At 47.7% G+C, this 22,515-nt stretch overlaps 1 protein-coding gene across 1 annotated transcript; it reads right to left on the minus strand.

Annotated features, from left to right (window-relative positions):
* ZNF814 (zinc finger protein 814) lies at positions 1–17,746 on the minus strand. Its single transcript, XM_033224681.1, is given in 6 exon segments — positions 1–2,172; positions 2,175–2,339; positions 2,342–2,552; positions 2,717–3,501; positions 5,176–5,302; positions 17,332–17,746. Coding segments are annotated over 6 exon segments (2,904 nt in total). The 5' UTR covers positions 17,368–17,746; the 3' UTR covers positions 1–592.
* Between the last annotated feature and the right edge of the window lie 4,769 nt (positions 17,747–22,515).

Here is a 22,515-nt window from a genome sequence, read left to right on the forward strand (position 1 = left end):
AGAGCTTGCAGTGAGCCTAGACTACACCACTGCACTCCAGCCTGGGTGACAGAGTGAGACTCCATCTCAAAAAAAAAAAAAAGAAAAAAAAAAGGCTGAAGCCTTTCTTGCATTCATTACATTCAGAAAGCGTTTCTGCGGTGGGAAGTCTCCTGTGTATTATGAAGCTAGATTTCTACATAAATATCTCACATTTGTCACACTGGTAAGGCCCTGATCCAGTGTTAACTCTCTGATGTTAAAGGAGCACAGAGGTGTGGCTACAAAATCGCCCAAATGTATTTCATTTGTCTAGTGTGAACTGTGATGTTCAAAGAGAGAAGACCTTCAGGCAACTTTTTTTCCACATTTGCTGCAATCACAAGAACTCTCCTGTGTTTAACGAGACTGAAAGTTTTGGCAAAGGATTTCCCACATTCACTACACAACTAAGGCCTTTCTCTTGTGAACTCTCTGATGATGAAAAAGTGAAAAGCTTTGGCTAAATTTCTCCCCACATTCACTGCACCCATAAGGCTTTTCTCCAGTGTGAACTCTTCTTTGTTTAGTGAGACAGGAGCTTCCAGCAAAATATTTCCCACATTCACTGCACTCATAAGGTGGTGTGAGCAGTGTGAACTCTCTTATGAACACGGAATGCAGAGTTGTGGGTAAATGATTTCCCACAATCATTGCATTCATATGGCTTTTCTCCAGTGTGAACTCTCTGATGTGCAAGGAGGTGGTCCTTCTTGCTAAAAACTTTCCGACAATCCTCACACTCATATGACTTTTCTCCAGTGTGAACTTTCTGGTGTACAAGGAAGTGAGACTTCTTGTTAAATAATTTCCCACATTTCTCACATTTATAAGGCTTTTCTCCAGTGTGAACTCTCTTGTGTTTAGTGAGACTGGAGCTTTCAGCAAAAGATTTTCCACATTCACTGCACTCATAAGGCTTTTCTCCAGTGTGAATTCGCTTATGAACATGGAATGTAGAGCTGTGGGTAAATGATTTTCCACAATCATTGCATTCATAAGGCCTTTCTCCAGTGTGAACTCTCTGATGTGCAATGAGTTGGTACTTCTGCCTAAAAAATTTCTGACAAGCTTCACAAGCATATAGCTTTTCTCCACTGTGAATTCTCTGGTGTGCAAGGAGGTGAGACTTCTTCTTAAATAATTTTCCACATTCCCTACACACATAAGGCCTTCCTCCTGTATGGCCATGCTGGTGTAGAACGAGGTTACCCTTGTGACTAAAACATTTCCCACATTCCCCACACTTAAAAGGTCTTTCTGTAGTGTGAACTCGCTGATGACTCCTAAGGTGTCCTTTTTCAATAAAAGATTTCCCACATTCTCCACACTTGTAAGGTCTTTCTCCAGTGTGAATGCGCTGATGGTGAACAAGGCTGCGCTTATGACTAAAAGATTTCCCACATTCTCCACACTCGTAAGGTCTTTCTCCAGTATGAACACGCTGATGGCTCCTCAGGTGCCCGTTTGAACTAAAAGATTTCCCACATTCTCCACACCCATAAGGTCGTTCTCTAGGGTGAACTCGCTGATGTAGAATGAGGGTGCCTTTATGACTAAAAGATTTCCCACACTCTCCACACTCATAAAGTCTGTCTCCAGTGTGAATGTGGTGATGGTTCCTAAGGTGTCCTTTTGAACTAAAAGATTTCCCACATTCTCCACACTCATAAGGTCTTGCTCCAGTGTGAACTCGCTGGTGTAGAACGAGGTTGCCCTTTTGACTGAAAGATTTCCCACATTCTCCACACTGATAAGGTCTTTCTCCACTGTGAACTCGCTGATGGTGAACAAGACTGCGCTTATGACTGAAAGATTTCCCACATTCTCCACACTGATAAGGTCTTTCTCCACTGTGAACTCGCTGGTGTAGAGCGAGGTTGCCCTTTTGACTGAAAGATTTCCCACATTCTCCACACTGATAAGGTCCTTCTCCACTGTGAACTCGCTGATGGTGAACAATACTGCGCTTATGACTGAAAGATTTCCCACATTCTCCACACTGATAAGATCTTTCTCCAGTATGAACTCGCTGATGGTGAACAAGACTGCGCTTATGACTGAAAGATTTCACACATTCTCCACACTCGTAAGGTCTTTCTCCGGCGTGAACTCGTTGATGGCTCCTAAGATGTCCTTCTGAACTAAAAGATTCCCACATTCTCCACACTCATAAAGTCTGTCTCCAGTGTGAATGTGGTGATGGTTCCTAAGGTGTCCTTTTGAACTAAAAGATTTTCCACATTCTCCACACTCATAAGGTCTTGCTCCAGTGTGAACTCGCTGGTGTAGAACGAGGTTGCCCTTTTGACTGAAAGATTCCCACATTCTCCACACTGATAAGGTCTTTCTCCACTGTGAACTCGCTGATGGTGAACAAGACTGCGCTTATGACTGAAAGATTTCCCACATTCTCCACACTGATAAGGTCTTTCTCCACTGTGAACTCGCTGGTGTAGAGCGAGGTTGCCCTTTTGACTGAAAGATTTCCCACATTCTCCACACTGATAAGGTCCTTCTCCACTGTGAACTCGCTGATGGTGAACAATACTGCGCTTATGACTGAAAGATTTCCACATTCTCCACACTGATAAGATCTTTCTCCAGTATGAACTCGCTGATGGTGAACAAGACTGCGCTTATGACTGAAAGATTTCACACATTCTCCACACTCGTAAGGTCTTTCTCCGGCGTGAACTCGTTGATGGCTCCTAAGATGTCCTTCTGAACTAAAAGATTTCCCACACTCTTCACACTCATAAGGTTTTTCTCCAGTGTGAAATCGCTGATGTTGAATGAGGCTTCTTTTTTGACTAAAGGATTTCCCACATTCTCCACATTCATGTTTTTTTTCAGTGTGAAGTCTCTGATGATTACTGGAGCTATCATATTTGCTAAAGGATTTCCCACATTCACAGCACACATAACATTCTTCTCTAGGGAGAAGTCTCTCATGCTGACTGAGTACATATTTGGTGCTAAAATGTTTCATGGATTGTCCATGGCTATAGTGAGCTCCCACCCGCTGAAAGGGAGACACACACTCAGTTTTGCTGTTTGACTTCTCCCCAGTGTGAGTGGCCTCCTGCTGGAGTAATGCTGAAATGGGAAAAAAGTCCTTCCCACTCTGACTGAAGACAGGTGACTCCCCTGACACACGAAACTTACACCTCTTCACAAACAACGCTTCCTCAACACTGCCTCTGTAGGGATTCTCTCCAATGTACTCATTCTGGTGTTGATGAAAGTTTCCACTGTCATACAATTTGTTCCCCCAGGCCTCACACCTGTGCAGTTTCTGCTTGTGATGTGTTCCCTGATGATCTCCCATGTGCAGAATGTCTCCTAAGATAGGGCCGCACATCTCACAGGGGTGGGCCTTCTTGGGAGACACACCTGCCATAGGAATCCTGACCTGAGTCTCTCTTTGTATAGAAATACTCTGCTTAGAAGGTGCCTCATCTTCCACTCCACACCAACAACCTGAAAGCAAGAAAATGCTGGTGAAGTGCATGTTAACTCTACTGGGAAGGCACAGACCACCCACAAGTGTATCTGACAAACTGAGGAATTACTCCAAGGAAACACTTGGAGGAACAGAACGTTGGCTTCAGGTGGAAGATGGTGCTATTTATTATTGCTGGACTCTAAAAGTCACAGAATGTAGGAGGCCTCATAACGTAAAGGACACAACCAGGTATGTAACACAGGGAGTATAGGCAGGGTCTACAATTCCTCATCTGCAAACCACTCATCTGCAGAACTTTACATCCTCATGACATGTGAGTGCTGTAGAGAGGGATTTGTCCAGGCCAAGGAAAACAGGAGTACAACACAGCAGCTACTGCTCGATGACAGTTTAACAAAGTATATATATTTGCTAACACAAATCTCTATGCCAACACTGGAGAACATTGTAGATGGCAATGTATGTAAGACGGATGAGATTTGGGGTCCAGAGATGTGAAGACTAAATAGAAGGATGGATATTAGGGTACAAGTAGGTCAAAGGTGAAAAAAAAAAAGAGTAGAAATGATAAGGCAGACAAGTGACAAGTGTGATGCTCTCAAGAATGAGGAAGAAAAGACAAATTATATGTGCCTACTTCTCTTGCCACAAAACTACTACTAAAATAGATTAGGTTCCTGGTATGCTTTTGATAAAGCCCTGACTCCATGACCTCCTCCAGGGTGCCACATTTTTTTTTTTTTCTTTTTTTTGAGACGGAGTCTCACTCTGTCGTGCAGGCTGGAGTGCAGTGGCACAATCTGGGCTTACTGCAACCTCCCCTCCCGGGTTCAAGCAATTCTCTGCCTCAGCCTCCCAAGTAGCTGGGATTACAGGCATGTGCCACTATACTCGACTAATTTTTGTATTTTTAGTAGAGACAGGGTTTCACCATCTTGGCCAGGCTGGTCTTGAACTCTTGACCTCATGATCCACCTGCCTGGGCCTCCCGAAGTGCTGGGATTATAGGCATGAGCCACCTCACCCAGCCCAGGGTGCCAGTCTTGAGGTACTCATTCCTTCTGAGCCCATTATGCTGAGGCTGAATTCATTTGCATCTTCTGGAGCAGGGAGGACTGTGCATCCCATCACAATGATGATCAAGTACATGGGAAATGAATAACGTACAGACTAAGGGAAAGACAGAACAAGGGAACAGCCAACATTGTCTCAGAACAACTCAGCCCATGAAAGCCCACGAGAGAAAAAAACTGAGTATTTCAAGGAGAATTTCTAAAGAAGGTCTTACAAGAACAGCCTCTGGTCTATGTAGGCAGTGATGTAGTCTGTGAAGGCAATTCCCACCACAGGAAGGCATAAGAAAACAGCAGCTAGAGAAAGGAAGTAGACTCTGGGTACACAGGAACCTGAAATCTGGACAAGGACACCCAAACATCCACAGGACTAACAAAGTGGGCTTCTGACTATGAATCCCTCCCTGGGAGCCTGCAGTAAAGCAGGTGTTGGGGCTGCTCCAAGAAAGGAGCAGGGCAGTATGGACACCTCAGTCCTACCAACCAAGAACCTACCCATAGAACTGAAGCAGGAAGCTGTGTCCACGCTCCTGACATGAGAAAGTCTTGCCAATGGGGAAAGAGGGGTGAAAACAGAGACTAGCTGGGGTCACAGGGTGAGTGTGAGCAACTTACCCAGGGAGGATATAAGTGCCAGGTTCTCCAGCATCACATCACGGTACAGGCATCTCTGAGCCTCACTAAGGAGATTCCATTCCTCCCGGGTAAATTTCACAGCCACGTCTTCAAAAGTCACTGTGCCCTGTTATGATGTTGACAGATGAAACTACAAACGGCCCCTATGCTGAGGTACCACAATCCCTCTCTCCCACACATCTACTCTCACACAACCTCCTCTCAAGGAGGAGGTTCCTGGTATGCTTTCAATAAAGCCCTGACTCCATGACCTCCTCCAGGTGCCACTGGAGAAACTAGGCCCACTGGTCATGGGGCACAGCCACCAACAATAATTAGTTGAACAAATAGGTATCTGTGTGGTGGCTGTGACGTAAGAGTCCATCCCCTCCTGACAGGCACTTCCCCCAGTATGGCTGAGGTCATGGAGAGCCCAATGTGGCACCTTCAGCACATCAGACATACCCTCTCTGAATGCACATCATTCTTTAGACTTCCAGGTACATATCCATGTCCATCCCCAGCTCACTGTCACACACCACTGGCCTCTCTCTGGCCTTTAAACAACTTAAAGTATATGTTTCTGTTTGTTTGTTTGAGACAGAGTCTCACTCTGTTGCCAGGCTTAAGTGTAGTGGCACGATCTTGGCTCACTGCAACCTCCACCTCCTGGGTTCAAGCAATTATCCTGCCTCAGTCTCCCGAACAGCTGGGATTACAGGTGTGTACCACCACACCTGGCTATTTTTTGTATTTTTAGTAGTGATAGGATTTCACCATGTTGGCCAGGCTGGTCTCGGACTCCTGACCTCGTGATCTGCCCATCTCGGCCTCCCAAAGTACTAAGAGTACAGCCATTAGCACAGTGCCCAGCCAGCTTAAAGTATCTTAATTCCCTCCTTTTTCTTCAACTAGGGTGGGTTAAAATCTCCCCCTAGAATTATAATGTTGGTGAAACAAATGACATCTGATATTCTACAGATGTCATCAAGAGCAATTTACAAATCAAATGTATTGAGCCAGGCGCAGTGGCTCACATTTGTAATCCCAGCATTTTGGGAGGCTGAGCCGGGTGGATCGCCTGAGGTCAGGAGTTTCAGACCAGCCTGGCCAACAATGTGAAACCTCGGTCTACTAAAAATACAAAAAATTAGCAGATCCTGGTGTCGGGCACCTGTGATCCCAGCTACTCGGGATGCTGAGGCAGGAGAATCTCTTGAACCTGGGAGGCAGAGGTTGTAGTGAGCCGAGGTTGCGCCATTGCACTCCAGTCTGGGCAACAAGAGCAAAACTCTGTCTCAAAAAAAACAAAAAAAAAACAAAAAAAAACAAATATATTAACAGCCAGGCCGGGCGCGGTGGCTCAAGCCTGTAATCCCAGCACTTTGGGAGGCCGAGACGGGCAGATCACGAGGTCAGCAGATCGAGACCATCCTGGCTAACATGGTGAAACCCCGTCTCTACCAAAAAATACAAAAAACTAGCCGGGCGAGGTGGCGGGCGCCTGTAGTCCCAGCTACTCGGGAGGCTGAGGCAGGAGAATGGCGTAAACCCGGGAGGCGGAGCTTGCAGTGAGCTGAGATCCGGCCACTGCATTCCAGCCTGGGCGACAGGGAGAGACTCCGTCTCAAAAAAAAAAAAAGAAGAATTGCAATTCTATTGGATCCTAAAAGGAGTGGTGGTCTCAAGTAATTCTATGAAGGCCTCCTTGCACGGTTCCACAGCAACAGAGAACCATGTGTGGCATCAGCTATTCATGACCCTATTCCACTTCTGTGCTTCTCTTGCCAACCCCTCGGCAATGATGACGTTTCGCTCAATTACTCCTGTACTTCTGCCTGCATCTCATGTCTATTATCTCCATGGAAGTCCGCGCCATGACAAGCTATGCCATCTGATACACCCGACATTGTCATTTAGCTCCCTCTCCTGTGTTTACGAATGCCAATCATGTCACCCAGGAACCCAGGCAAAATATCCAGTGCTCAGCCTCCAACCATTCCTTTCTGGCCCCTGAAACATTTACTACCTTATTCTGAAGTGTGCCCCCCAAAACGGGACCCATGGGTAACTCACCTTAGTCCACACATTAGCTGTCATATATTGGATGTCTCCGATATCAATTCCTTCCCAGATATCGCAACCTATGTAGACATTACTCACTTGCCGCCACTACTTCCTGGTCTTTGAAGCATCTCAGGCTCTTAGCATGGTGAAAACAACCCTCCTTATATCCCCAATGAAAATTATGCCAAATCCCAACTTGCTCAATTCAGCGGATACAGCTTTTATCACTGCTGCTTCTAAGACCAAAAACCCTACCTAGGGTTACCAGGCACAGTGGCTCTAGCCTGTAATCCCAGCACTTTGGAAGGCTGAGGCAGGTGGATCACCTGAGGTCAGGAGTTCGAGACCAGCCTGGCCAATATGGTGAAACCCCGTCTCTACTAAAATTACAAAAATCAGCTGGACGTGATGGCATGTGCCTGTAGTCCCCACTACTCAGGAGGCTGAGGGAGAAGTGCTCGAACCCGGGAGGCACAGGTGGCAGTGAGCTGAGATCGTGCCTCTGTACTCCAGCCTGGGTGACAGAGCAAGACTCCATCTAAAAACAAAAACAAAAAAAACCCAGGGTCATGCCTGAAACCCTCTTGCATGTCCTTAACGACCACATTAGAAAATCAGGCTGCTCATTTACCAAATGTAAATCACAATTCCAGCGACATCTCCTTGGCCAAGGATTGTCCATTAAACCTCACCTGGATGACAGAATGAGCCTCAACACTGTCTTCCTTCCTCCTCCCTTAACGCCAAGCTCTGTTCTCCAACGTGGACCCAGACGGAACTGAAGTAACATCACCTCCCCACTCTGATCAGTTTTTTTTTTTTTTTTTTTTTTTTTTTGAGATGGAGTTTCGCTCTGCCACCCAGGCTGGAGTGCAGTGGCCAGTGGCTGGATCTCAGCTCACTGCAAGCTCCGCCTCCCGGGTTCACGCCATTCTCCTGCCTCAGCCTCCCGAGTAGCTGGGACTACAGGTGCCCGCCACGTCGCCCGGCTAGTTTTTTGTATTTTTAGTAGAGACGGGGTTTCACCATGTTAGCCAGGATGGTCTCGATCTCCTGACCTCGTGATCCGCCCGTCTCGGCCTCCCAAAGTGCTGGGATTACAGGCTTGAGCCACCGCGCCCGGCCGATCAGTTTTATCTCTAAGCACTTCACATACCGCTACCAAATCCAGACCTGACCTAAGTGTTTACACCATTTCACTGAAATGGGAATACCTCCGTTATGGACTTAGGGCTTAGGGTTTAGGGTTTCTCTAGTGTTCCCAGTTGAAAGCACTGAGTTCCAGAGGTACAACAGAGCAGGATGGCAGAATAGAAAGCAGCATCCATCATAACCTTAACAGAACACCAATTTTTTTTTTTTAATAGAGTCTTGCTCTGTCACTGTGGCTGGAGTACAGTGGCACGATCTTGGCTCACTGCAACCTCTGCCTCCCGGGTTCAAGCAATTCTCCCTAATTCTCCCTGCTTCAGTCTCCCAAGTAGCTGGGATTACAGGCGCCTGCCACCACACCCGACTAATTTTTGTATTTTTAGTAGAAACGTGGTTTTGCCAAGTTGGCCAGGCTGGTCTCAAATTCCTGACCTCAGGTGATCTGCCCACCTCAGCTTCCCAAAGTGCTGGGATTACAGGCATGAGCCACCATGCCCGGCCCAGAACACCAAATTTAAAAACTATCTACACAGAAAAAAATCACCTTCGTAAGAACCAAAAATCAAGTGAGCACTCACAGCACCTGGAATTAAGTTTGTATTATGGGAAATATCACTAAAAGGGGCTGTAGAGTCTTGCGTTGCCAATGCCACCCCTCCCCATCCCCCAGCAGTTGGTGCCTGTTGTGGAGAATCTGTGCTTCTGGGAAGGGAAAGTGCAGTCACTGTCAGACACTGCATGGAAATTAGTGCTACCCTGTCATAGCAGAAAGCAAAACTGGGCTGAACTCAATGGACGCCTTCCCAGGGAATGAGCCTATTGACCAGCCCAGCCAGAGGGGAATGGCGCCCCCCAATGGTCAGGACTTGAGATCTGGCAAGTCTTGCCACTGTGGGCTGGAGGGCTCTGAAGTCCTAAATAAACTTGAAAGGTAGTCTAGGCCACAAGGACTGCAACCCCTAGAATGTCCTGTGCTGAGCTGTGCTCCCAGTCAGTGGACCTGGTTGGGTTGGGGGAGCACAACCTGAGACACCAGCTGGAGTAGCTAAGGGCGTGCGTGTGCCACCCCTCCCGCAACCCCAGGCTACATGGCTCCTTCCTTCCATTCAAGGAAAGGAGAGGGAAGAGCAAAAAGAACTTTGTCTTGCATTTTGGCTATCACCTCAGCCACAGGATAGGGCACTGGGCAGGTTGTGAGGCCCCATTCCAGGCCCACCCAGACAATATTTCTAGACACACTCTGGACCAAAACAGAACCCGCTGCCTTGAAGGGAAGAACTCAGTCATGGGAGGACCCATCACCTTCTGACTAAACAACCCTTGGCCCCTGAATAACGAGCAGCAGTGCCCAGGTAGTACGCGATGGCACTTGGTGAGACTCTGAGACATGCTAGCTTCAGATGTAACACAACACACTGCTAGCTGTGATGGTTATGGTCAGAGACCCCACCTGCTTGAGAATAACAGAGCAGAAAGTAAAGGGGACTTTCTGGCACCTCAATTACCAGCTCAACCACAGAGGGATAGAGCACCAAGAAGCCTCCTGGGGTGCCTGATTCCAGGCCTTGGCTCGTGGATAACATTTCTGGACCTGCCCTGGGTGAGTCTTGAAGAGTGAGCCTCAGACCAGGAAACATTCACCACAAGCTGACTGAAGAGCTCTTAGCCCTTAACGGAACCTCAGTGGTAGTGTGACAGCACTCCCTGTGGGCCTGTGCTGGTGGTGGCCACACAGTGAGGCTGTTCTGCCTATGGAAAGGGGAGGGAAGAGTGGGAAGGACTGTATCTTGTAGTTTGAGTGCCAGCTCAGCTGCAGTGCAAAGGAACACCAGGTAGATTTCTAAGTTTTTCACTCCAATCCCTGATATAGAGATGGATGGTATCTCTATATCAACCTGAGGCCTGGGGAACTCACCGTCCTGAGAAGAAGGACATAAGCCTGTCTGGCTTTGCCACCTGCTGACTGTACAGGGCTAGGGCCTTGAGGAAACACAGACGATAGCCGTGTAGTCGTTACAGGAGCCTTGGGTGAAACCCAGTGCTGTGCTGGCTTCAGTTCTCACCTAGCACAGTCCCAGTGGTGGTAGCTAAGGGGGTGCTTCTGTCCCAACCCCAGTTTCAGTCACTTCAGCACTGACAGAGAGACTCTGGGAGAAAGTGAGGGAAGACCCAACAAGAGCCTCTACCTGTTAATCCAGGGAATTCTTTCAGATCTTATTCAAGACCACAAAGGTGGTAGAGCTCTCTGGGTCTGCAAGAGTCACAGCATTACAGAGCGTGGGCTTCCCCCTAAAGTAGATCCCGCTTAGATCACAACACCCAAGCCTGTTCAAATACCTGGAAAGTCTTCCTAAGAAGGACAGGAACAAATGAGCCCAGACTGTGAAGACTACAATAAACACCTAACTCTTTAATGCCCAGACATGACGAACATCTACAAGCATCAACACCATTCAGGAAAACATGACCTCACCAAACAAACTAAAGCACCAAGCACTAATCCTGGAGAAACAGAGATATGTGACCTTTCAGAGAGATAATTCAAGATGGCTATTTTGAGGAATTTCTCAAGTAAAACAGAGAAATAATTCAGAATTCTATCAGATAAATTTGGCAAAGAAATTAAAATAATTAAATAGAACTGGCCAGGCGCAGTGGCTCACACCTGTAATCCCAGCACTTTGGGAGGCCAAGGTGGGCGGATCACAAGGTCAGGAGATCCATACCATCGTGGCCAACATGGTGGAACCCCATCTCTACTAAAAATACAAAAATTAGCCAGACATGGTAGTGCGCACCTGTAGTCCCAGCTACTAGGGAGGCTGAGGCAGGAGAATCGCTTGAACCCAAGAGGCAGAGGTTGCAGTGAGCCGAGATCTCACCACTGCACTCCAGCCTGGGTGACAAAGGGAGACCCTGTCTCAAAAAAAAATAATAATAATAATCAAATCAAAATGGATTTTTAAGACTTAAATCTAAGACCTCAAACTCTGAAACTACTACAAAAAAAAAAAACAAAACACTGAAGTAGGCAAAGACTTTTTTTTTTTTTTTTTGAGATGAATTCTCCCTCTGTCACCCAGGCTGGAGTGCTATGGCACAATCTTGGCTCACTGCAACCTCCATCTCCCAGATTCAAGCGATTCTCCCGCCTCAGCCTCTGAGTAGCTGCGAGTACAGGCACGTACCACCACACCCAGCTAATTTTTGTATTTTTAGTAGAGATGGGGTTTCCCCATGTTGCTCAGGCTGGTCTCAAACTCCTGACCTCAGGTGATCCGCCCACCTTGGCCTCCCAAAGTGCTGGTATGAGTCACCGAGCCTGGCTGACAAAGACTTTTTGAGTAATACCTTTCAAGCACAGGCAACCAAAGCAAAAATGGACTAATGGCATCAGATCAAGCTAAAAAGCTTCTGCATAGCAAAGACAACAATCAACAAAGTGAAGAGATAACCCATAGAATGGGAGAAAATATCTGCAAACTACCCATCTGCAAAGGGATTAATTACCAGAATATGTAAAGACTTCAAACAACTCTATAGGAAAAACTCTTAATAATTCCATTTAAAAATCTGAATAGACATTTCTCAAAAGATATACAGCCAGGAGCAGTGGCTCCCAGCTATAATCACAGCAGTTTGGGAGACTGAGGCAGGAAGATCGCTCGAGCCTAGCAGTTCGTAACCACCCTGTTTAACCAGTGAGACCCCCATCTCTACAAAAAAGTTTAAAAACTAGCCAAGGCAAGGTGGCACATGGCTGTGGTCCCTACCACTTGGGAGGCTGAGATAGGAGGATTGCCTGAGCCCTGGCGGTCAAAGCTGCAGTGAGCCATCATCACACTATAGCACTCCAGCCTGGGTGATAGAGCAAGATCCTGTCTTGAAAACACAAACGAAAGACAGCGACATACAAATGGCAAACAAGTATAGGAAGAGGTGCTCAACATCACTAGTCATAAGAAAATGCACATCACCTCAGCCCGTTAAAATGGCTTATTTATATCCAAAAGACAGGCAATAACAAATGCTGGTGAGGATGTGAAGAAAAAGGACTTCTCATACACTGTTGGTGGGAATGGAAATGAGTGCCACCGCTATGGAGAACAGTTTGGGGGTTCCTCAAAACACTAAACATTAAGCTACCATAGAATCCAGCAATCCCACTGCTGGGTATAAACCCAAAAGGAATCCAGTATATCACAGAGATATCTGCACTCCCGGGCTTGCTGCAGCACTGTTCATAGCAGCTACGACCTGGAAGCACCCTAAGTGTTCATCAACAAATGAAAGGAAACGTGGGCCGGATGTGGTGGCTCACATCTGTAATCCCAGCACTTTGGGAGGACGAGTCCGGTGGATTACGAGGTCAGGAGATGGAGACAATCCTGGCTAACACAGTGAAATCTCATCTCTCCTAAAAATACAAAAAATTACCTGGGCTTGGTGGCACACATGTTTAGTCCCAGCTACTCAGGAGGCTGAGACATGAGAATCGCTTGAACCTGGGAGGCGGAGGTTGCAGTGAGCCAAGACTGCAGCACTGCATTCCAGCCTGGGTGACAGAGAGGGACTCTGTCTCAAAAAAAAAAAGAAAAGAAAGAAAGAACATGTGAGGGCATGGCGGTGGCTCACATCTGTAATCTCAGCCCTTTGGGAGGCTGAGGCAGGTGGATCACGAGGTCAGGAGTTCAAAACCAGCCTGACCAGCATGGTGAAACCCCGTCTCTACTATAAACTACAAAAATTAGCCAGGCCTGATGGCAGGCGCTTGTAATCCCAGCTACTCGGGAGGCCGAGGCAGGAGAATTGCTTGAATCTGGGCAGCAGAGGTTGCAGTGAGCCAAGATCATGCCACTGCACTACAGCCTGGGCAACAGAGTAAGACTCTGTCTCAAAAAAAAAAAATTAAAAATAAAGAGAATAAGATCTAGTATTTGGTAGCACAACAGGGTGACTACGGTAAAAATAACCTAACTGTACCTTTTTAAATAACAGAAAGTTTAATTGAATTGTTTGAAACACAAAGGATAAATGCTTGAGATGATGGATACACCATTAACCCTAGTAATATTATTACACGCTGCATGCCTGTTATCAAAATACCTCATGTAAGTTGTAAATACATACACCTACTATATACCCAGAAAAATTTAAATTTTAAGAAAAGAGGGCTGGGCGCGGTGGCTCAAGCCTGTAACCCCAGCACTTTGGGAGGCCTAGACGGGCGGATCACGAGGTCAGGAGATAGAGACCATCCTGGCTAACCCAGTGAAACGCCATCTCTACTAAAAAAAAAATACAAAAAACTAGCCGGGCGAGGTGGCGGGCGCCTGTAGTCCCAGCTACTCCGGAGGCTGAGGCAGGAGAATGGCATAAACCCGGGAGGCGGAGCTTGCAGTGAGCTGAGATCCGGCCACTGCACTCCAGCCTGGGCGACAGAGCGAGACTCCGTCTCAAAAAAAAATAAAAATAAAAATAAATAAATAAAAGAAAATATTTTAAAAATTATAAAAAAGAGTCCCACGACACCATAAGCTAGAGTATATGGGTCAGGGTCAGGACCAGGGAAGGAATGGAACACTCTCCACTTCCTTTTCTGAGTTCCTTAAATGCTCCTATATCCACGAGTGCCTGGAGGAGAGGCAGACATTACAGGAATGTGTCCCTGATAAGATGTGATAAGCTCAGACCTCCAGGTACCCCTTCTTGGCGCTGGAGTCAGGTGACCTCACACTGCTTGTCTGACCTGCGTGCCTCAATATAAAATGTCATCTCTACCACCTATGTGATCTACAACAAAGATTCAACCTCCCAGGGACCCAAGGTGCTCATCACCTCTCTCCACTCTGTTCTTCCTTTGATTGGCCTTTGGAAAACCTTTAAAATCCGGATTTTGATCCTGTTCTTTGTATAGAGCACACTTGACATAACTAACTCCATCTCAGAAAAAGACAATTTGTATTTCACAGGGCACTCTGCCATCAAGGGTAAGATGCTTTGTTTAATAAACAAAAAAATAAAGATGGTCAGGCGCAGTGGCTCCTGTAATCTTGCTCTATCCCCCAGGCTGGAGTGCAATGGTGCGATCTCGGCTCACTGCAACCTCCACCTCCCAGGTTCAATCAATTCTCCTGCCTCAGTCTCCCGGGTAGCTGGAATTATAGGCGCCTGCCACCATGCCTGGCTTTTTTTTTTTTTTTTAATTTTCAGTAGAAACAGGGTTTCACCATGTTGGCCAGGATGGTCTCAATCTCCTGACCTCGTGATCCGCCCGCCTCAGCCTCCCAAAGTGCTGGGATTACAGGGGTGAGCCACTGCGCCCAGCCTCAGCCCTTGGTCCTCTCTGTTCTTACTCCATGCTCTCCTGGTTGGGGCCAGTCTCTTGGCTGTAAATATCACCTACACACTGATGGCCCTTGCAGTGGATAGAGTTCTGTCCCTTCTCGAAAGATATGCTCAAGTCCTAACCCCCATCCCCGCACTTTCGGAGGTCAAGGCTAGTGGTTCGAAACCAGCCTAGGCAACATGCTGAAACCCCGTCTTCACTAGAAATACAAAACATTAGCCGGGCGTGATGGTGGATTCCTGTAATCCCAGCTACTGGTGGGAGGCCCCTGAGCCCAAGCCAAGCCATCGCATCCCCTGTGACTTGCACATATACTCCCAGATGGCCTGAAGTAACTGAAGAATCACAAAAGAAGTGCAAATGCCCTGCCCGGCCTTAACTGATGACATTCCACCACAAAAGAAGTGAAAATGCCCTGCCCCGCCTTAACTGATGACATTCCAACACAAAAGAAGTGAAAATGGCCAGTCCTTGCCTTAAGCGACGACATTATCTTGTGAAATTCCTTTTCCTGGCTCATCCTGGCTCAAAAAGCTCCCCCATTGAGCACCTTGTGACTCCCACACCTGCCCGCCAGAGAACCCATCTTTGACTAGAATTTTCCTTTACCTACCCAAATCCTATAAAACGGCCCCACCCTTATCTCCCTTCGCTCACTCTCTTTTCAGAATCAGCCCACCTGCACCCAAGTAATTAAAAAGCTTTATTGCTCACACAAAGCCTGTTTGGTGGTCTCTTCACACGGACGCACGAGGCTGAAGCAGGAGAATCCCTTGTGTTAGGCAGGAATCTAGACCCAACATGGCGGCGTTATCCGGTGTAGCAGGCCTTTTGTTAAAGACTCCCTTCACCCTTGTACACACCCACAGACTTACATGCCTCAGAGTTCCGGCCGAGCAACCACACTCCCCCATGACCTGCAGCTCACCTGCATTCCACAAGTTCGTAAACAGCAGTTTCGGTTAACAGTTTCCAAAGACCCCTTCCTCATGACCCTTACTCAACTCCTGCCCTAGTAGTTTCAAGACCCCCCAGGCCCTGTTTGCACAACCAGCTTCCCTCCCTCTCAGGCTATAAGAAGCCCCTACCTTCCTCCCTCAGTGCGACTTCCTCAGCCCACGCCTTTGGACCGAGGAACCTCACCCACAAGCCCTAATAAAAGGCTATTCTCACTGCCATTTGCCTTGTGTCTTCGTTCCCGGTTCGGCTCCAGCCTCAGTTTACCTTTACACTTTGAACCCGGGAGGCGGAGGTTGCAGTGAGCCGAGATCATGCCACTGGACTCCAGCCTGGGCGACAGACTGAGACTCTGTCTCAAAAAATAAAAAAATAAATAAATAAAATAAGCTGGGCGCGGTGGCTCATGCCTGTAATCCCAGCACGATGGGAGGCCGAGGCCGGCGGATCACCTGAGGTCGGGAGTTTGAGACCAGCCTGACCAACATGGAGAAACCCCGTCTCTACTAAACACACAGAAAATTAGCCGGGTGTGGTGACTCATGCCTGTAATTCCAGCTACTCGCAAGGCTGTGGCAGGAGAATCGCTTGAACCTGGGAGGCGGAGATTGCGGTGAGGCGAGATCGCGCCATTGCACTCCTGCCTGGGCAACAAGAGTGAAACTCCGTCTCAAGAAAATAAAATAAAATAAAATATAAAGACTGCATCTAACCAGCCAAGGTCACAAGCAAGCAAACTCTTCCACTATCAGTTCTCCCCAGAGGATTCTGTAACTATAAAAGATTAGGGCTTCAGCAGCTCAAAAGGGCCGTCCTGACAGTCACTCATAATAAAAACTCAGCATCTGCTGCCTAAGACTCTGCCACCTTAAAGATGCTTCCTTGTAAGACTGCAGGCCAATCGCCCACCAACTGGCCCAGACCAGGATGCCTTTTGTCTTCTTTGCTCCCTCTAAACTGGTTCCATAACGTTTGCTCCTGTATCTTTTTCCTCTTGATGCTAAACATTACTTTGTTCGTTGTGGAATGTTTAACCTATAACACTTATATGTTAAGTATACTATTGTGTATGGTTTGCTACATTGACTGACTTGTGTGTCTTGAGCCTCTGTGCCCATGGCCGACTACCAACTGAACCGGAATCACTAAAGAGAATTGCCTCCTTCGAACTCCATTTAGCTCATGGCTTTTGTTAACTCAAATAACAACTGTTAACACCTGACACTGTGGGAAGACACAAACATGGTGGACCTGATTATCTCTACCCTTGCAATGCTCTAGACATCCCTCCTTTCTTCGAAACTCTCCATGGCTTCTAGCGTCCTCAAGACGAGTGCATGGCCCCAGCCTGCTTGCTCTTCCAGGAGGAGCTCCGCCTCATAATTTGCTCCCAACATGCACCTCGACCCCAGATTCCATTATTCCGGCTCAGCTCACCTCCAGGCCTTTGCCTGCGCCAGTCCCTATGCCTGTAGGTCTCCCCACCGCATCCCACGGGTGTCAGAAATGGGGCCCCTCCCGCGAGCGCCTCAGTGTCTCGACGCCGGCGTCCGGGCTGCAGAGCCTGAGCAGGCGCTACAACCTCGCTGCTTTTGGACGACGATGAGGTGACCTGAGGGCACCACAATTACCTGAGCTGAGAGCCTCAGAGTGGCCGCCGCCGCCATGGAACCACGCGGTTTTAAGCAAGGTCGAGAGGAGAGGCGACCAGCCAGGAGATATGGGCACGGCGGTCCCTATCCTGGCCCAGGAGTGGGACACGCTGGGCACCGTCACAGAGCTCCAGAGTCGTCTGGTGCAGCGGAGGACAACTGCTCTCCGCCTTCTGGGTTCAGTCATCTTAGTCCGGACCTAGCGCTGACTAGCCTCTCCCACAAATAAACCCAATACCAACCAAAATGGCCGCCACTAGAGGGCGCCGGAAGTCCGGACCCATTGTCACGTGCACACAGGAAACGCCTTTATCCTTAGCCCTCATGGCCTTTCCACGCTGTCATTTGACGCGGAGTTTCCTGGGTAATGTAGTTCCCTAGGTAAGAAGGCGGGTAAAGGGCGCGCTTCCCAGAAGCGCTTCTGCAGGAAAAGCCCAACTCCACCTCAGGAGTACTCTTAAGAGGTGCCTCCTAAGTGGTATGGTGGCTCCCGCCTGTAATTCCACCAGTTTGGGAGGCCAAGTCACAAGGATCATTTGAGGCCAGGAGTTAGAGATTAGCCTGAGCAACAAAGCAAAATCCTGTCTCTACAAAAAATAAAAAAAATTAGCGGGGTGTTGTCGGGCGGGCCTGTGATCCCAACTGACCCAAGGTTAGGGTTAGGTTTAGGGAACCTAAGGAGGGAGGATCGCTTGAGCTCAGGAGTTCGAAGCTTCGGTAAGCTGAGATCGTGCCACTGCACTCCAGCCTGGGCAACAGAAAGAGACCTCTCCTCTAAAAAATAAAAACAAAAGCCGAGTACGGGAGGCTTACACCAGTAATCCCAGCACTTTGGGAGGCCGAGGCGGGTGGATCACCTGAGGTCAGGAGTTCAAGACCAGCCTGGCCAACATAGTGAAACCCCGTCTCTACTAAAAATACAAAAATTAACCGGGCGTGGTGGCATGCACCTGTAATCACAGCTACTCAGGAGGCTGAGGCAGGAGAATCTCTTGAACATGGGAGGCGGAGGTTGGGATATGCCGAGATGGTGCCCCTGCACTCCAGCTGAGCCACAGAGCAAGACTCCATCTTGAAAAAATATATATAAATAAATAAAGATGGCAGATCTTTCTACTGGGCAGAGGATCATCCTGCCTTTCCTTAGAACTCATATTGAGATTTCTTGGGATTATTGGCTGTAACTGATTACCCTAGTGTATGGAAAAATATTATTTCAGAGTTAGTGTAGATGCTCCCAAAGGCTACAGTAGATCCAAATTCACCTATCATTTCAAATGGTCCTTCAGATGCAAAATTATTCCACTGGAAGCAGAGATCAATGCAAACGTTAATAACCATTATTGTATTGTTAAAATGAATGTATAAACACCCAGCGGGTTCATTTAGTCCACTGCCCAAATAGAGCCGATTTATCAAGACAGGGGAATTGCAAAAGAAAAAGAGTTTGATTCACATAGAGTTGGATGAACAGCAGACTGGAGACTTATTAATATTACTCAAATCAGTCTCCCTGAAAATTGGGAGACCGGGTTTTTTGCTGTTGTTTGTTTGTTTTTTGAGACGGAATTTTGCTCCTGTTGCCCAGGCTGGGGTGCAATGTCACGATCTCGGCTCACTGCAACCTCCGCCTCCTGAGACTGGGGTTTTTTAAGGATAATTTGGTAGATAGGGGGCCATGAAGTCGGCAGTGCTGATTGGTTGGGTCAGAGATGAAATCATAGGGAGTCAAAGTTGTTATCTTGTGCTGAGTGGGTTCTGGGGGAGGGGGAGGCACAAGACGAGATGATCCAGTTTATCCATCTGAGTGGTGCCATCAGATCCATCAAGTTCAGGGTCTGAAAAATATTTCCAGCACCAATCTTAGCTTTTACAATTGTGATATTATCCCTAGGAACAACTGGGGTCATTTAGAGTCTTGTGGTCTCTAGCTGCATGACTCCTAAATGATAATTTCTAATCTGTGGGACCCTAATAAGTCAGTAAATTAACAGGAATTGGGAAGGAGCCAGGCTGGCAGAACAGGAACCCAACCCCAGCTGCAATCTCTTTGTGTGAAGAAACCACAGCTGTCAGAAGTGTTTAACAGAGCAACTCCATCTTGAATAGGGGTTGGGTAAAATGAGGCTGAGACCTACTGGGCTGCATTCCCAGATGGTGTAGGCATTCTAAGTCACAGGATGACATAGGATGTCAGCACAAGATACTAAGGGAGGAGACCACCCCTCATATTGTCTTATGCCCAATTTCTGCCTCCAAAGAAAGAAGAAGTAAAAACTAAAAGGCAGAAATGAAATCCACAGGCAGACAGCCTGGCGCCGCACCCTGGGCCTGGTAGTTAAAGATCGACCCCTGACCTAACTGGTTATGTTATCTATAGATTGCAGACATTGTATAGGAATGCACTGTGAAAATCCCTATCTTGTTTTCTTCCGATCTAATTACCGGTGCATGCAGCCCCCAGTCACGTACCCCCTGCTTGCTCAATCAATCACGACCCTCTCATGTGCAACCCCTTCAAGTTGTGAGCCCTTAAAAGAGACAGAAATTGCTCACTCGGGGAGCTCGTCTCTTGAGACTGAAGTCTCGCCGATGCCCCTGGCCGAATAAACCCCTTCGTTCTGTAACTCGGTGTCTGAGGAGTTTTGTCTGCCGCTCGTCCTGCTACAATACAGGCCATAAAGACGTTGCTGATAAAACAGGTTGCAGTAAAGAAGCCGGCTAAAACCCACCAAAACCAAGATGGCGATGAGAGTGATCTCTGGTCGTCCTCACTGAAACACTCCCACCAGCGCCATGACAGTTTACAAATGCCATGGCAATATCAGGAAGTTACCCTCTATGGTCTAAAAAAAGGAGGCATGAATAATCCACCCTTTGTTTAGTATATAATCAAGAAATAACCATAAAAATGGGCAACCAGACCAGGCGTGGTGGCTCACCCCTGTAATCTCAGCACGTTGGGAGACCGAGGCGAGAGGATCATGAGGTCAGGAGATAGAGACCATCCTGGCTAACAGGGTGAAACCCAATCTCTACTAAAAATACAAAAAAAATTATCCAGGCTTGGTGTCACAGAACAAAACTACGTCTCAAAAAAAAAAAAAAAAAAAAAGGCAATCAGCAGCCCTCTGGGCTGTTCTGTCTATGGAATAACCATTCTTTTATTCCTTTGCTTTCTTTTCTTTTTTTTTTTTTGAGCAGGAGTTTCACTCTGTCACCCAGGCTGGAGTGCAGTGGCATGATCTCAGCTCACTGCAACCTCCACCTCCCAGGTTCAAGCAATTCTCCTGCCCTCAGCATCCTGAGTACCTGGGACTACAGGTGTGCACCACCATGACAGGCTAATTTTTCTATTTTTAGTATAAACAGGATTTCACCATGTTGGCCAGGCCAGTCTCAAACTCCTGACCTTGTGATCCGCCCATCTCAGCCTCCCAAAGTGTTGGGATTACAGGTGTGAGCCACTGCACCCAGCCCAAACCAATGCATTTCTTTAATGTATTTGATGTCTCATGCCTCCTTAAAATGTATAAAACCAAGCTGCGCCCCGACCACCTTGGGCATATGTTCTCAGGACCTCTTGAGGGCTGTGTCACAGGCCATGGTCACTCATATTTGGCTCAGAATAAATCTCTTCACATAGTCTACAGAGTTTGACTCTTTTCATTGACACTGAAGAAACCCCCAACCCAGAGGAAAATCATCTGCATGCACCACCTGGCTGACTTTGAGTGGGTGGTGTGCATATACCCAGATAAAGAATGGGATTGGTTCAGAGGCCCAACTTAGGGGAGGTAGAGTCTTTCCTGGTTAAAGGCTCCTCTCAATAAAAGGCAAGGACACTTGACCAAACTTTGGTTCAATGCCCAACTTAGGAAGGTTAGAAGGTTAGATTACTTCCTAAGAGTTAGGGGGTTAGAGGCCCCTCTCAGTAAAGTCCCTCTTGGCTAGGAATGGGTTTGGCACAATGGGATGTTAACTGGTATTCTCTTTGGCATAATCTGCCTTGCTGAAGGCTATGGGTGACAGGATTAGGAATGTACAGGATGATGGGACATGGGGAGCTTTTTCCTCCCCAAAAGGGAAAACTTGAGAGCTGATGGGACTGCTGGAAAAGATCCCTTTGCTACTGACAAGTGGCCACTTGAACTTTTCAGTGTCACTGCAATGGCATGGGGGGGTCTTCTCTAGCTTCTCTAAGCTCCTGGTCTTACCCACCCTGCCACAGGCAATGTTTTTGTTTTGTTTTGTTTTTGAGACAGAGTCTCGCTCTGTCGCCCAGAGTGCAGTGGCACGATCTGGGCACTGCAAACTCCACCTCCTGGGTTCACACCATTCTCCTGCCTCAGCCTCCCCAGTAGCTGGGGCTACAGGCGCCCACCACCACGCCCCACTAATTTTTTGTATTTTTAGTAGAGGCAGGGTTTCACTGTGTTAGTCAGGATGGTCTCGATCTCCTGACCTCGTGATCTGCCCACCTCAGCCTTCCAAAGTGCTGGAATTACAGGTGTGAGCCACTGCGCCTGGCAGGCAATGTTTTTCTCTGTCTCCTTTCCCTTTCTTATATTTTCTGTTATTCAGGGTGACCATCTTGCCCAAAGACCAAATTGAAACTCCTGGTGAGAGGTTAAAGATGATGGTGCCCAACCAGGGCAAGTTTGAGCCTTGCCTGTTGGATATGCCAGTCAAAGCAGAGTGGCTAATGTGTATGTTTTGTCACACGTATTTTGCTCTGGCCAGAATGGAAAAAGATAATTTAGCTTTGTGTTGCGGATTGGCCCCCAGCTCATGCAGCCAGCTTGGTCACTAGAGCCTCTCAGGGAAAGGGAAACCAGAAGCCTGGAATGCTGGAATGCCAGCAGAAGGGTAAGAATTTGTTTGTTTGTTTGTTGTTGTTGTTTTTTGAGGCGGAGTCTCGCTCTGTTGCCCGGAATGGAGTGCAGTGGCCAGATCTCAGCTCACTGCAAGCTCCGCCTCCCGGGTTTACGCCATTCTCCTGCCTCAGCCTCCCGAGTAGCTGGGACTACAGGCGCCCGCCACCTCGCCCGGCTCGTTTTTTTTTTTTTGTATTTTTAGTAGAGACGGGGTTTCACCGTGTTAGCCAGGATGGTCTCGATCTCCTGATCTCGTGATCCGCCCGTCTCGGCCTCCCAAAGTGTT

This window comes from Trachypithecus francoisi, unplaced genomic scaffold, assembly GCF_009764315.1.
Source record: "Trachypithecus francoisi isolate TF-2019V2 unplaced genomic scaffold, Tfra_2.0 Lachesis_group12, whole genome shotgun sequence".
NCBI classification, from domain to species: Eukaryota; Metazoa; Chordata; class Mammalia; order Primates; family Cercopithecidae; genus Trachypithecus; species Trachypithecus francoisi.